Raw genomic sequence first — 15,027 nt, 5'->3', positions numbered from 1 at the left:
GCACATAATCATTTAATATATGCGAGATTTATTAATAAGATAATATATGAATTATGAATTATTATTTTCCAAGCCATCAAATATGAGTTAGTCCAAATAATTTAGAATTTTGCACGTGTTTTAATTCTTTTTTAATTGTTCAATTAAACCTCAAATGCTTATGAAGTAAAAACTATTATCAAGTTATGTTTGATGGTTGATGCAGCTTAAATGAATTTTAGTTTTTTAGTAATAGATCTTGACTTGGATATTTAGCATTTAGTTTGTATATGTTGGTTATAAATATTTTTCATTAAAAAATGATGCAAACAAATGAGAGGGAGAAAAAGAACACACAAAAACCGCAGTTTTTATTTTTCATCTTTATTGATTGCTTAATAAAAGAAAACGGAGACCCACCAAAATTTAACATACTCATCAAATTGACAGCTAGAACGTTCCAACCTGAATGAAAACTGAGACGCGCTTTGTCTCTGAATGGAATTCCGTATCAATTGCAGCGGTGGAAAATTCTAATCGTCATTTGATTCACTCAACTTCATTGCTTGCAGTTGCGGGGGTTTATTCTTTTTATTCTTCTTGGTCTGACTCAGTACGAAATAAACTCACACTTTTACTTTCTTCTTTGATAGATCAATAATGGGTAACGGGTTCTAGTCTAGGGAGCGAATCCGCGACGGTTGATGCGACTATGGCCCTGCTTCTGGTGTCAGCCTTCATTACTGGGGCGCTAACTATTGTTATTATGGAGGCGGTGGGACTTTGGATTTTGATTCGCCATCTAACCCGAAAAGTGGAGAGAGAAGAAATCAAATCCAAGGCCGCGACGTCATTCTCTTCTCCTGGCGAGCCCAACTCCTCTTTATACGAAAAGCAGGTGATTCATTTTATGTTTTTACCTTCAGCTTATGTAATTTCTTGATCGTGTTTGAATTATCGGAAAGTTCCTCTCTTGTCTTATCTTTTCATAAGATTCTTATTTTTCTATCTATGCCTGTGTTTTCGTGATGACGCCGTGATTTTATTATTTGGTTCCAATATCTGAAAAATTTAATCATTTGTTGAAATGTGCATTGCAAACTACTTATTAAACTTAATGAACGAAATTGGGAATTGAGTGTAGACGGACTAAAAATGTATGAGTCTTGAACTGTTGAATAAGTATCATTGCCAATCTTAAAATGACATGGATCAAATAAATACTCCTGTGACTTTTGATGGTTAGTAATTCTGGGAAAATCTGGTAATGCCTTTAATTCATATTGGCTTAAACACACAAGATTTAGCATAATTACTGGGATACAGGCTGTGAAGCCCCACAACAGAAGAGAAACACAAAAATGTTATGTTATTGTGTCTCATTGTGCTGTCAATCTATAAGACAAACTTCTGGAGGATAATCCCTTGTCTATTAACATTCTTGTGACAGTTCAACTTTATTAAGAGGTTTGGGAACTTTCTATGCTCTATTAATAGTGCTGTGAGTTTGTTCGTTTTACACTCTCTTAAAATGACTTAAATTGTTCAGAGAGGATTGAGTTAAGCAGTAATTAAAAGGATCTGTGGGTTTTCCTCAGTTTGTTTCTAAGCTTTGTTTGCTGTCCAGTTGACCTGTGAGGTAGTTGTAATTTGAGAGGAGACAAGATTAAGCAGAAGATATCTGAATAGTAAAGTCTTTCATTTAATTTGAACTTGTAAAACATGTAATTAGGTATATAACTAAGAAAGAGATTATTTTATCTAAATTACACTGTGCGAGAAGCTAGCCTTCTCATCTTCAGGGCAGAAGAAGTTGTTTATGTTTAGACTACTTAAACATGTAAGTTAAACTGTTGCGCCCTTCATTTTACGTTGAATTGTATATGTAACTCTCCATGAGAATTTCATGTTTTGTAAGACAAAATTTAGTTTCTCTTTCCCGTACACTAGCCTCTTGCCCTGACTTCAAGTATAGGAACAGTGGCTTAATCAGCCACCCGAATTGCCTTTTCCCCCTTTTCCTCCTTGCGCAGTTCTGCTGAATATTCGTTCACCCCTTGTGGTCTGGTTTTTCTTTCCTTTCATGTGAAGATCCTTTAAGTGCAATATCATTTAGATTTTTTGGTTTATCTCTGTATACCAACAAAGCATGCCCCTCTTTCCCTTGCGCTTTTATCCTTTAGGAGGCTTTAGATTGCTTCTGATTTTTGGGGAATTATCTTCCGTGCCATGTTATGGTGTTTAACACATAATTTTTGAATTTAGGACTACTATAGCTGGATGAAATTAAATAATTTCAGGTATTTCAATTGTTATTCTTTTGTACTGTGCTAAACTGAGAATACAGAATCTAAACAATGCAGAAAAAGACCCTTCTAACATTTTTAAAAGTACCAAAAATAATAGCATTTTTCAGCAAATTGCAGTGTGCTTTATGTTTCGCTGAAGAAGATTGTATAAGATATTTTCTGATGTGCTTTATGTAGAGCGCATTCAAGTTTGTCCGTGAATGACATAATGTGAAGTTAGGCACAAACTAATGACTGAGAAGCAAAAATGTTGGAGCGGATAAAGAGCAGGTTTTTGAAAATTCAACTTCTATACAATTGATACTGTCACATATCTGAAATTCAAAGACAAGATGTTAATTTTATCTTCTGATGAAGCTTTAGGGGCTACAGCATACACATTTATGGAATTCCAATGTGCACTGTTGAGAGGATTTGAAAATAAATAACCATCAGTTATTTTTTATGGAGGAAAGGAGTGATAGCTTTCTTTATGAGAGTTCTATGTTGTGCTAGTACGTAATTGAGTATGGGTTTTGACAATAACTGTCTTTGTTAGATCGAATGGGCATTTCCTTGATAAATCTAGGGATAATTTATTCTGGCACAGAATTTTCTCTTGTTGTTGACTTGATCTTTTTGAATTTATTTTTTTCATTTTAATATTAGAACTTTTCATCACTATAGGCTGTTTTCTTCTTTAGATTAACTTTGCTCACCAAACCTCCATACGAGGAACGGAGTGATAGCTTTCTTTATGAGAGGTCTATGTTACGCTGGTACATAACTTTTCAGCACTATAGGCCTTTTCTTCTCTAGAGTAGGTGTTGCCCACTAAAACTCCATACGCTTGAAAGGAAAAAACAAGGAAATGCGTGTTTTGGCAACCCCGGGGAAGTGTTAATAGAAGAGAACGCTTCAATAAGTTTCACTACATTTACCTCTATGATACTTATCCGCAACCCGTTTCTAGTTATTGTTATTTTTGATGCATGCACTTCATTATTTCGTAATGATTACAACACAGATGAATTTAACTAAACCTTTTTCTAATAAGCTTTTATATATCGAAGACATTATACTCTCATTTTTATGCATGGACATGACTTTTATGATCGCTCAGCAGTCTAGTATGCTTTTCATACTACAGCACTGTAGTATCAAGTTTCTTGCACTGTTTGCCAATTTCGTCTTAAGTATATGGCTGCCTATTTTACCAGAGTATAATTAACAAAAGTATAACTTCACAGTATGTTAAATTGAGCATTCTGGTTCTTGTGTTTATATATTTAAATATATAGCAGCTGCTTTCTTCCCTATTTCCCCTGTTATTGCTTCGATGTTTTGGATTCTTTTGTCAAACTATGCAACTAATACTTTCCTCTTCAACATTCTTAAGATTCCTTAGTTATCACACATTTGAAACATTGAATTGCAAAATTTAAGGCAACAGGTAACAGAAGCAAATGGCCCATATTATGATTCTATGTTGAAGTAAGTATTTTGAACTTAGTCAAAATCAAGGAGTCACAATATGCATCATTGGTTGGCATGGTTGTCTAACCATGGTATGCCCTTGTTTGCTTGCTTCTTCTTCCTCTTCCTCTTTTTCGCTATTGTTTTTGCTTTTAATGTTTCTAGTGAGGCGTAATAGTACTTCCATCACGTAAGAGTTTTTTAATTTTCTTATTTTGCTTCTCTTTGTTCTTCATTTTTCTTCTGCTGCTTCCCTTCGTCCTTTTACATTTTGTGTTTTTAGTGATGGGGGAAGTGGCCAGCTGGGAAGTGGGAATGTTTTTTTCCTAGCACACCAAGTTTATCAGGTTTTTGTACTTTCATGTCTGCATTTTCGGTAGACATTTAATCATGTAAACTTCTATAATTTCTTAACCAGCTTTAGTCTATCTAATTTTGAGTACCATTTTTGTGTTCAGGGGGCTCTATGGGTTCTAGAACCAGATAAAGTTCCAAAATCTGGGCTTGAGGACAAAGTGCCAACCGAGCAGAGGAGGAGAAAAGAAATATTGGAGGTTACGCCTGTCCGAAAATATGCAAGAATCAGGGATCATTATCTTATCCTGTTAGAATCAGATGGCTCTTGTGTACAAATCTTACTCAATGGCTGCACAATTGTCACTGTTTCTGGCACAAGCTTGGCGTCCAAGAAATGGTAATTTAAGTTTTTCCTAGACACTGTTTGTGGTATTTCAATTTTTAGAAGACTTGGAATCAAGTATCTTAATGTACCATTTGCTAGTTGATGGTGTGCTTGATGTCATTTTCATTCCTTGTTAAGAATTAATGAAGTCATAACGGGTTTCAGAATCCTTTTATTCGTTTAAGTTTAAATAAGTGATAATTGCATGACACCTCATCAAGTATTGTAAGTTACTAAAAGGACCCCCCACTATTTGCATAATTCCACTGATCCATCATATTTATCATGTTAGTATTTCATTTCCTCTCTTTGCAAATTTTGTTCTGGAGAAAGCTGATGAACAGTTAACTCTAATATTAATCCTAAACTCTATTAGCTTGTCCAATTGTTTGATTAAAATACTCTTCAATGTGAGAGGGATTTTAATATTTTCTAATTCTCTGAAATTGAAAATCCATACTTATTTTTCTTAGTAAATTAGAATTTTGTGTTTGCTAACAGTTGTTCAAGATATTTTTTGTTGTCTATATTTGATTTCTTTTCATGGTAGTGTTTTGTGAAATGATCCAAATTTCAAATCATGAGAAGTTTGATTGCTCCAATGTGACAGAGATGAAATGCTTGGTCTCATTTTCTGATCAAATGTAAATAATTTTCTATACGTAAAAATTTCCATGTTAATTTTCTTACATGCAAAATAGATTGATTACTAAAATTATTCTGTTTCCCAGTTTAGTAATTATCATACTCAATCCATTTTATCTTAATCTTTTGGTGCTTCGAATACTTTTAATTAATATAAATTGTATTTCAATTTATAAGATAATTAATGATTAATGAGGACTAAACATATTTTGCCCTTTTTTAATATAAAAATAATGAAATAAAGAGAGTAAAAGGAAAAAAGATGAAGCATCTAATTTTTCTTTATATTTCTCATTTTCTTTATTCGCTCCTTTTTCCTTTTTCTTCTTCTTTTTGCCTTAACTGGCCCAACCACCAGCATCCACCCCAACCAGGTTTTGATAAGGTTGTCCCATGTACCAAAATCCAAGTCAAATAAGCACATACCACTTTTGGTGGTCTGACCATATAGAAAATCATTTCAGGTTGTTCTTATCCATAATACTTTCAATCAATTGCCGAATGTTAGTTTCCTGGCACTACTGGACTTGATTGCTTTACATGTGTTATCGTGCAATTATAGAAAGGTTGGACATAATATGATTTTTCTTTCCCTGATATCAGGGCCAAAAGGTACCCAATCAAAGTGGAGAGCAGGGATTCAGCCATATATAAGGGATGCAAAACCATTTACATATATCTCGAGACATCTTGGGAGAAGGAATCCTGGTGCAAAGCACTTCGTCTTGCTTCCTGTGATGATGAAAAAATTGCGTGGGTTTCCAAGTTGAGTATGGAGTTCCACTATTACCTGGCATCACTGAATGCAGGATATCCTTCATTTATGAAGCCCTCTGCAGGTCCCAATGCTGAATTAGTAGATAAGTCAGTTAAGATCGACAATTCTTCGTCGAAGGTTCGTCAATTCCTAAAGAAGCTTACGAAAAAGGCTTCTAAAAGTGCGCAAGACTATAAAGCTAATGGGGCTTCTGTTTCACGCCATGAAGAAAGAAAAATGAGTATAAAATCTCGTTCATTCCAAGACTTAACCCTGGACAATAGCTTAATGAAGATGGACACAACAGGAAAACCTCCTAAAATTTCTTATGATGACAGTAGCTTTGGGTCATCAATTTCAACCTCTTCTGAGCCAGGAGCTAGAAGTGATTTATCTAGAATATCTGATGCAGACTCTAGCTGCAAGTATTTTGATGAAGGAACATTGTGCTTGAATGTCTTAATTTCACGGCTTTTCTTTGATGCCAAGAATAATCTTCAGATTAGGAGTTCCATACAAAACCGGGTTCAGGTTTGTGATATGTACTTGTTTATCATTTCCATATACTTATTTAGATGTTGCATAATATGCCATTAGTTACTTTCTACTAATCAAAAATGAAATAATTGTGTTTTTAGAATGTAAAATTGCAGCTGATATCTCCTGAGTTTTGTTTGCAAATCCGTGTTGCAAATTTCCCTCAAGTAATCTAGTAGGACTCGAGAATTAGAAAAACCTTGAGAAATGATAGTTCCTAGTAATAAAACATAGTGAGAGAGATGAAAGATGAAGGGAGTTCCTATGTTTCATCTGGAAAACATTATAACCAACTTATGGGGATGAAACTATGCGTGGGTACCTATTTGGTCATTGTATGAAATGTGTGAGTGCATGATGTGTTATCTAAGGGTCACTGCAGATCTAAGTTATCCAGCCTTTGTCTCCCTTTCTTTTCTGGAATTCTAAACTTTATCTCTTGTCTAGCAAGAAATGAAGTATTGTTCAGTGAAAGAAATAACCATTGCTGTTGTTTGATGACTCACTTGTTTTCTCCTAAACCAAGTCTGAACATGTATAGTATGAAATATTATGTTAATCTTCTTCTATCTAGGTATATGACTATACAAGAAGATAAATCACTAATTCCATGAGCAGGAGATCTGAACTCAACCTTAGCACTACTTCGAGCCACAACATTCAGCTTTCCACTTCGCTATGTAACGAGATACCTTCCGACATATTTGCAATAGCCTGAAGTAAAACGTTTGTCAGCAGCACAACTGACCAACAAACTAAAATACTTGCCCACTCAAGATCTCACGAAAATCTTGTTTTGAGCTTGGTTCATTAAACATAAAAAGCAAGCTATAACCTTTTGCTCGATGAGTCTTGAAGCTTCAACCTGAACTAAAAAAATGGTAAAATATTTGTGATAAAGTCAAGCCACTCAAGTTTTCCTACTGTTCAGCTTGATTGAAAGTTTCAAGCTTGATTCGGACAATCTAGTTAAATACAATTTTTGAAGCTCGATAAAAGTTTCAAACAAGTTTGAAGAGTAATGTTTCTGTCTCGACTCAGTACAACCCTATATTTGATAAGTTGTTATTTTGTTTTTCCTTACCAGAAGTCTTAAAAGATGGTACCGAAAATATGTCTCCATCAGGCTATCTGAAATGATGTTGAAATGCAGTTTATATGGAGATATTCTATGTGATGTGTGGATAATGTTTTCGTTCATATCAACTAATCTGTACGTTCATAATGCATTAGAGAGCATTATCAAATATGCGAATCCCAAGTTACATTGGTGAAGTCACTTGTACCTCTGTGGATCCTGGTACTTTGCCGCCTCACATCCTCGCAATGAGGGTCCTTCCCTCAGATATGAATGAGATGTGGGCCCTGGAAATTGATGTTGAATATCTAGGTGGTGCGGTTCTGGACATTGAGACAAGGCTTGAAATTCGAGAATTAGAATCTGAAGAAGAAACACGCTTCGGCACTAACACTGCTGGTGAGGTAACCTCTGATCTGCTGGATGGTTTTGAGTATCTTGGGAAACAATTGAAGCTTCCAGAAGGCACTATTCATGAAATGAAACAAAAAGATGAAGGATATCATGACAAAGGTATGGAACTGAACTATTACTTAATTCCTCATCTTATTTTATTGAATGTACTAGTAAATGTGTAGTTTACCGAATACATACTTGACACTTGATTTTGCTCGAGTCCTTGGTTTCTCTAAAACTTTGAAAAAATTAACAATGTCTTTATTGGGAGTTTGATCTGTGGGTTAGTTGATCTCTGAAATGAGATAGACAAATTTTTAGGTGCCTGACAATTTCAAGGTTTTGCATCAAATGTTAGTTATATGAGATAGATGGCATTAATGGAATGGTTATATGCCTTATCCTCTATCAATGACATTGTTGATTTGGAGTTGGACAATGGATTGTGGAATAGAGAATTTTCAGCCATCTGAAAAAAGTTATTTCTGGATCAAGTTTACAGGTTTCTGAAAAATGCGATGGACTCTAGGTATAGGTTGTATATGATTTTGATTAGAAACCGGTTTAGAGATATCATAGATCTCTTATAGATGCTTGTGGCTTAGGTTATAGACATGCATCAAGTTAAACTTATGTTAGATTGCAATTCACCATTGCTAAGTGCTAACAACTGTACTGTAGTTTGAGTTTCTGCTGGAAGTACAATAATGTGGTTTTGGCAGCAGCAGAGATTCTGAAACGATATCTGTTGGTTTAGGTTCTTCTGCAATTTACGAACCTGAAATTATTGCTGAGTTGACTTAGCTGTTGTATCAAATGACTTATCTTTATGTTTTTCTAGTCTCCTAGGTTAATGTGCACGCTAGCATCATAGTATCATAATTTTTACGCCATCATGCATGGACGTATTGGGGCAGTCCATTTATGAGTATCTATAGCATTTGGCATCTTTAATACAGCAATCTGCAATTCAATTAATTTTTTTAAATATGATATTTTCGTGAGGTTTCAAAAGTTTAGTTTAAACGGCAACCATTGGGTGGTAAATTTCAATTTCCTTCCTAATATGTCATTTATATTGTGCACTTCCTTTTCTTTCTTACTAACCAAGAATTTGTCAAAAACGAAAGTGAAACTTGTCAGTTTGTACACTTTTTATAAATTAAGAGAGTGTTTGCAAAACCTTGTACTTTTGGGAAGTGATAAATATTGTATTGTTGTATTAAAAAAGAAGCAAAATTAGGAAATTGGGCTGAATATCAGCTCTGAGATGTGTCAAAGCATGTTGAAAGTATGAAGGACATGCGTCTCAATAGAAACATGAACAATTTACACCAAGGTTGTCCATTTACTCCTTTTGCTTTCTGGTCTTGACTTTGTTTAGGGAATGCTATGTCTTTCCTTGCGGGAGACAGGATTTAATGCATATCTTTGACCTTTACTATTTTAGTGGTGCAACTTTTTATAGTGATATTTGCATATATTAAGATATTTCTTTTCACCAGGAGAGGTATATCAAACTGTCTGAATCCTTTTCCCCTTTATTCCAACTTTATTCTATTGCAGATGAGACTGAAAACTCCCGAAGCACTGCACATGCATCCTCTCAAGGGTCTAGATGGAAATCTATATTACATTCTATCACCAAACAGGTGTCACAGGTTTGTTCTGCCTTTCTAGTGTATTAAGTCAACTGCTCCCATAAGTTTGCAGTAAAGTAGTTTCCATGAGGTGGTTCTTCTCTTGTGCTTGTTTTCTGATTGTCAAATTTCTCTTGAAGTGGGTTATATGTTGTTTCAAAAGGATTTTTATAATATATTGGTTTGGAGACTGTCCAGTCAAATGAAGGCCACAAAAGGCACCAGTTAAGTGGCCGACAGAGCTGGTGCTTTATTCAACAATATTGCTAAATTCACTCTTTTGTTCAGTCATTGCCAGCATTGTGCGACTTTTTATATCTTTCTTCTATGAAATGAACGCCAAGTATTTCTTCTAGTTTAATCTGGAAGAAGATCATCAACGTCTAAAGTCTCTTGTGAAGTCTTGAATGATGTTATTCTGTTAGAAACTTCCCCTCTTTGGTTCTTGAGTTTCACCAGTATGGTTTACAAGTAGATGGATAAAACATCTCAAGTTCATAAGGTTTTAGATTTTAAGGTTGACAAGGTTATAAATGAATATTACGTGACTCAAGTATTTAGAACTTGTATGACCAAATAAACAACATAACAGACATGTTTTCCATTGTGAGTGTTGAAAATTCATTCTGAAGCTTTTAAATAAAAGGTCACAACAATGAAACTAACTGAAAATGGACATCATAACATAGCAACATCGCATGATTGCCTTTTTTTTTTTATTTGCTTACTGTTAGGTTGTTTTTCCTAATTACATTGTGACTATTCCAATGGTGTTAGCATCATTGTTCAACATTAGCAACGTATTTTGTAAGTTCCATCCAGAGGACCTTATGTGTAAAACAACAAATAGGGAAGGGCAAATCAAGATTGTATGCCCTGTTGCTTTATCCATATGCTATATGATAGAGCAAGTTTTCTTTGACATTTCACCTTAAGGCATTTCTCTAGTTGATCAGTATTCTCAAAGCCATCTGAGCACACTCTTGTAAGGAGCTTCCTCCTACACAGTGTAGAGATGAAGTTCCCGCGTCCCCTCTTCCCTACTCCATTGAACATAAAATGTAGGAGGGAAAAATATGCTCTATGTTTTGTGTTTCTTATTTCCCCATGCCATCTCTTCCAGTCTAGGCCAGTTTAATACACAGAATAACTAGTCTTGTTCTGAAATCTACGGACTTGATGGATACTGCTTGAAGAGTGGTGTTGCAATTTGTATGTGATGTGTGGTCCAGTCTGTATTTACTTGTAATAAATTTAGATAGTAGGGACATAGATGTCACGATGAGCCCATGCCATGGGGCGGGTCCTTGAGCGAGACCAGGTGCTGTGGGCTTTGTTTGCAATATCTTGTTCGTCGTCACTTTGTGAAAGTAGTTGATAGTTTTACTGAAGCATTGTGCACCAACTTGTATAGCAGTTCATATTCAAAGCATATATGAAGTGCAAAGAAATGTGGAGAAAGCCTGTCTTTCTGACCTAATTGTTATTCATTTATTGAAGGTTCCTCTCTCATTGGGTATAAAAGTCTCTTCCCTTTGTGGAACAATAAGGTTGTGCATGAAGCCTCCACCTTCAGATCAAATATGGTTTGGATTTACTTCTATGCCTGATATTCAATTTAACTTGGAATCTTTCGTTGGGGACCACAAAGTTACAAATGGTCATCTTGCTTTGTTCCTGATCAGTCGATTCAAGGTGAGATCCTTACCTATATCACAGGCACTCATTTGCACATATATATAGCTACTTGAAAGTATGCTTGCATTGAATGTATAAACTATTTCAATTCGGTCACGTTTGATATGGATATAAAGTGCTGAAAGATAGATTAAAATATAACAGAATGTAATTAACACTACTTAATTACATTTTGCAATTTAGTCATAGTGAAAGTTTGACACTATAAAACATATTTACAGTTTAAGATGGTAATTGACTGTCTCTAATCGATTTTCAAAAATTTTGTTTTGCGGGGAAAAGAACATGAATGTTGAAAAGAAGTCTCTTGGCTGGAGTTGTGTGTGCCAAAGATTTGTTTAATTTTGAAATTAAATCTTTTTTATTGTTCTGTAGGGAACCTAAACGAGATCTGTTAATTAAAAGAGGTCAGAATCATGTTTTTTCTTCTGTGTTATTCATATCTTATCAAAGAAAATACAGGATGAAATGGAAGAAAGAAAAGACAAGAAAGGGGTAACCCTAGAGTTGTGGTCCTGAATTCGAACACCTATCCAGTGAATTTGTTGATTAGTTTGTGCAGTAGCAGTACTAAAGGGTGGAGAGAGTCCTGATGGTACTAAAGTACGCCTACTGTAGCCTAATTGCTTTAAATGCCATGGTGAAATGTTCAGAATATGAAAATTGGAGTTGCAGCAAGAGAGAAAAATATATGGGTGAAAAGCAATCACTAGTTATCTGTACATGCAGCTGCAACTCTGTTTTCCTATGAGCTAAAGTCTTATATATACTGGGTGCAAATACAAATACAGCTGGTGTCTATTTCTTTCAGGATCCAATGATCCCCTTCCTTCCCCATCCTTCAATATTCCCAAGCACATTAATTTGATTTGATCCTCCGTCGACCTGTGTTGTCTAGCTTCTTGATATGCATCTGAATTCTCGAAAATCAGATTCATGGTTGCTCTGTAGTCTTATGATAAGTGGACAAGACTTGATGGTTTGTACATTCCTGGGGAACTTCTTTACTAGAAAAACAGGTGAACAACTTGATTTTGAGATATAATGAGCCGTGTATTCTTGAATTACAATGTGATAATGACTAAATAAATGAGATAGATTATATATTTATATTATCTTAAAACACTGATTTAAGATCATTAGAAGAAACATAGAGAAGAACAAAAATTTATGGTGTAACCAAGAATATAGTGAGACACGGTGTTTGTGCTTGCTTGTGAGATGTATTCCATCTCACGTCATCTGATGAAGTCATGGTGTTTGGTTGTACGAATATTTTTCTCATTGGAAAATAATATTTCAAACACAGTTAACTACTTTCAAGTAAAATATATCAAATCACATATAATCATTACATTTTCTTTCTTAGTTAACACGTTTCACACATCACATCAACTATAATCATTATAATCATTACACTTTTATGTCACATCCAATCACATGTTTCAAAAAAAAGTTCATGTCAACTAAACTCATTCTATCTCAAATTTTTCTCACTGGGATGAGATAACAAGGGATGAATCACAAGCAATCACAGATAATACTTTTAGTTGTGTATGAAGTGTGCCATTCTTCTAATAGTTGGTCACCAGTTACTTAGGTCTTCCAATCCCTTAAGACTAGTTAGTTTCCTTATAAGAACAATGTGAAAGAATTAGGAAATGAAAGTATAGTCTTAGAATTATAATCTGATGCTGCAACAATTGGAACCCTGATATCATTATAACCTGTTGAGAAGGGATTGAACCTGAGTTATGATACTCCATACCATTGAATTGTTTGTTTTGTATCATAAAGACCTTGAGACTCTGGTACCTGTAACTGATATTGACAAGCTTTTTCTTTCATGCACCAAATTCCATTGTGCAGATCCTCGAGCTAGTATACACATTCTCATCAATGTTTCTTTTCAAGTCCATTTTCTCTGGCTGTCTAGTATGTTCCATATACCATTACTTTAATAACAACAGCTAACTGGCTGCTGCTGCTCTTGTTTCTTGTAACGAAAGTGTTAAAGGGAATGTTCCATTTATAGGAAAATTTATCTGAAGTATTTGTGTTTATGAATGTCTACTTTCATGAATTTCAATTACTTGGAGCATCTCTCTCCTGTTTTCCTATTAATTTGGCATTTTTCTGCACTTTCAACTTTCTTTGTTAATAAATGAGGCTGACATCTCTGCTTTCATGGGATTCACTTGCTGTGGATGAGGCTGTTAGTTCATCATTTTTAGAAGTTTGGAACTGACTCGATATTTCTTACAGGCGGCAATCCGTGAAACTTTGGTGCTCCCAAATAGTGAGAGTGTTGGAATTTCTTGGATGTTAGCAGAGAAAGATGACTGGGTCCCTAGGAATATTGCTCCTTTTATGTGGTATAAACATAATCAAGACTCTGCTAGTAGTACCATAAAACAAGAAGGATCGTGCTTCCAACCAGGGGATGTAACACATGTGGTTGAACCGCGTCATGGTAATCCACCAAGGTTGGAGGTCGACCATGAGAAATTAAAAAAAGTTGGTAGTGTCCCACAAGTAACATGTGAGTCCTTGGATCGCTGTGCATCTTCACCAAGTTCCATGGGTGAGTCAACATTGAATGACAGTTCTTCCCAAGAACTTAGAGCCCCTTCAATAAAAAAGGACAAAATGCAAGATTTTGGCTCAAGGAGCATAGAGGAGAAAGCAGATACCCGCCTGCAGTCTCCATCACGGCTTTTTGGAGATGGACAAATTCAGAATGTAGAAGATGATGATATAAGAACAAAGAGAATAGGTACGAGAGAACGAATGCGTGGATTGGGAAAGAAAATGGGAGAAAAGCTTGAGGTGAAGAGGCGCCACTTTGAAGAGAAGGGAAGAAGTTTTGTCGAGAGGATCAGGGGCCCCTGAGCATGTATTTTAAGACTGAACTTATTTGCAGTAAATACCATCATTGCCATCCTTATAGTGGCCTTAATTCCCCTGTAAAGTGTCTACAAAACTCAGCATTATTTGTTTTGAGGAATCTATTCTTGCATGTTAGGATAGGGAATTCGTTTTGGGTCGAGGGGAGATCCAGTTGTACAAATTAAATCAACGTAAATAGTGAACATCAGAAAAGAAATAACACTAAAAAATTTGGTACATACAGATATCAGTCTTTGGTGAGAATTGTGGTTTTCCCAGCTTTGGATGATTGAAATTTGGTGCAGGGACTTAAAGAAATGGTGAATCATGTCAATAACAAGCTGAAACAATTGTTGGAGTACGATGCCTCGTGGATGGCAACCAAGGATCAAGCTACATTCACTTTGCAGAGGGTAATGTTTTGATGGCAACTGTGTTTATTTCGAAGAAAATATTCAGATTCGTGTGCGGAAAATCTGTTATTTTCACAAGTAATTTAAGGAACATCCAGTGTGTACCAATTCTATAAATATTATTTTAAAAAATATTTATTTAATAAATGATAAGTTAATATTACATTTATAAGAAAATAGTGACTCATACTATTTAAGCCTTACCCCACGCACCTCGGATCATTCACCACTGGTGCTTTGTGGGGATCGACAACAACAACTAGGAGGTATGTTCAGATTTGATAATTACCTTACTCTTTCACCAGATTTTATTCCTAGTGTGCAGAAGTATGGGAACACGACATTATTGGAGTGCCTATGTACGTGATTACGCGGAAACTAAAAGCTTTAAAGCCAGTATTCCGACAGCAAAGTTGCAATAAAGGAGATCTTTCGGAAAATGTACGACTGGCTAAAGGGTTCCTTGAGGAAGCACAGATCTTGGTTAGCTCGGATAGACAAAATGACATCTTTCTACTCCTAGAACACTGTCGTCGTTTGGTATACGCC

At 35.3% G+C, this 15,027-nt stretch overlaps 1 protein-coding gene across 1 annotated transcript; it reads left to right on the top strand.

The window, feature by feature from the left end:
- On the top strand, positions 392–14,302 carry LOC105157385. The gene is made up of 8 exons (XM_011073796.2): positions 392–550; positions 633–877; positions 4,202–4,437; positions 5,674–6,358; positions 7,598–7,955; positions 9,405–9,499; positions 10,979–11,173; positions 13,442–14,302. Exons 2-8 carry the CDS (start codon positions 692–694, stop codon positions 14,066–14,068), a joined length of 2,382 nt encoding a protein of 793 aa, XP_011072098.1. The 5' UTR covers positions 392–550; positions 633–691; the 3' UTR covers positions 14,069–14,302.

The sequence above is a fragment of the Sesamum indicum genome, linkage group LG3 (assembly GCF_000512975.1).
Source record: "Sesamum indicum cultivar Zhongzhi No. 13 linkage group LG3, S_indicum_v1.0, whole genome shotgun sequence".
In the NCBI taxonomy this organism is placed as follows: domain Eukaryota; kingdom Viridiplantae; phylum Streptophyta; class Magnoliopsida; order Lamiales; family Pedaliaceae; genus Sesamum; species Sesamum indicum.
The sequence above is the reverse complement of the archived record's forward strand: the minus strand, read 5'-3'. Positions and strand labels throughout refer to the sequence as shown.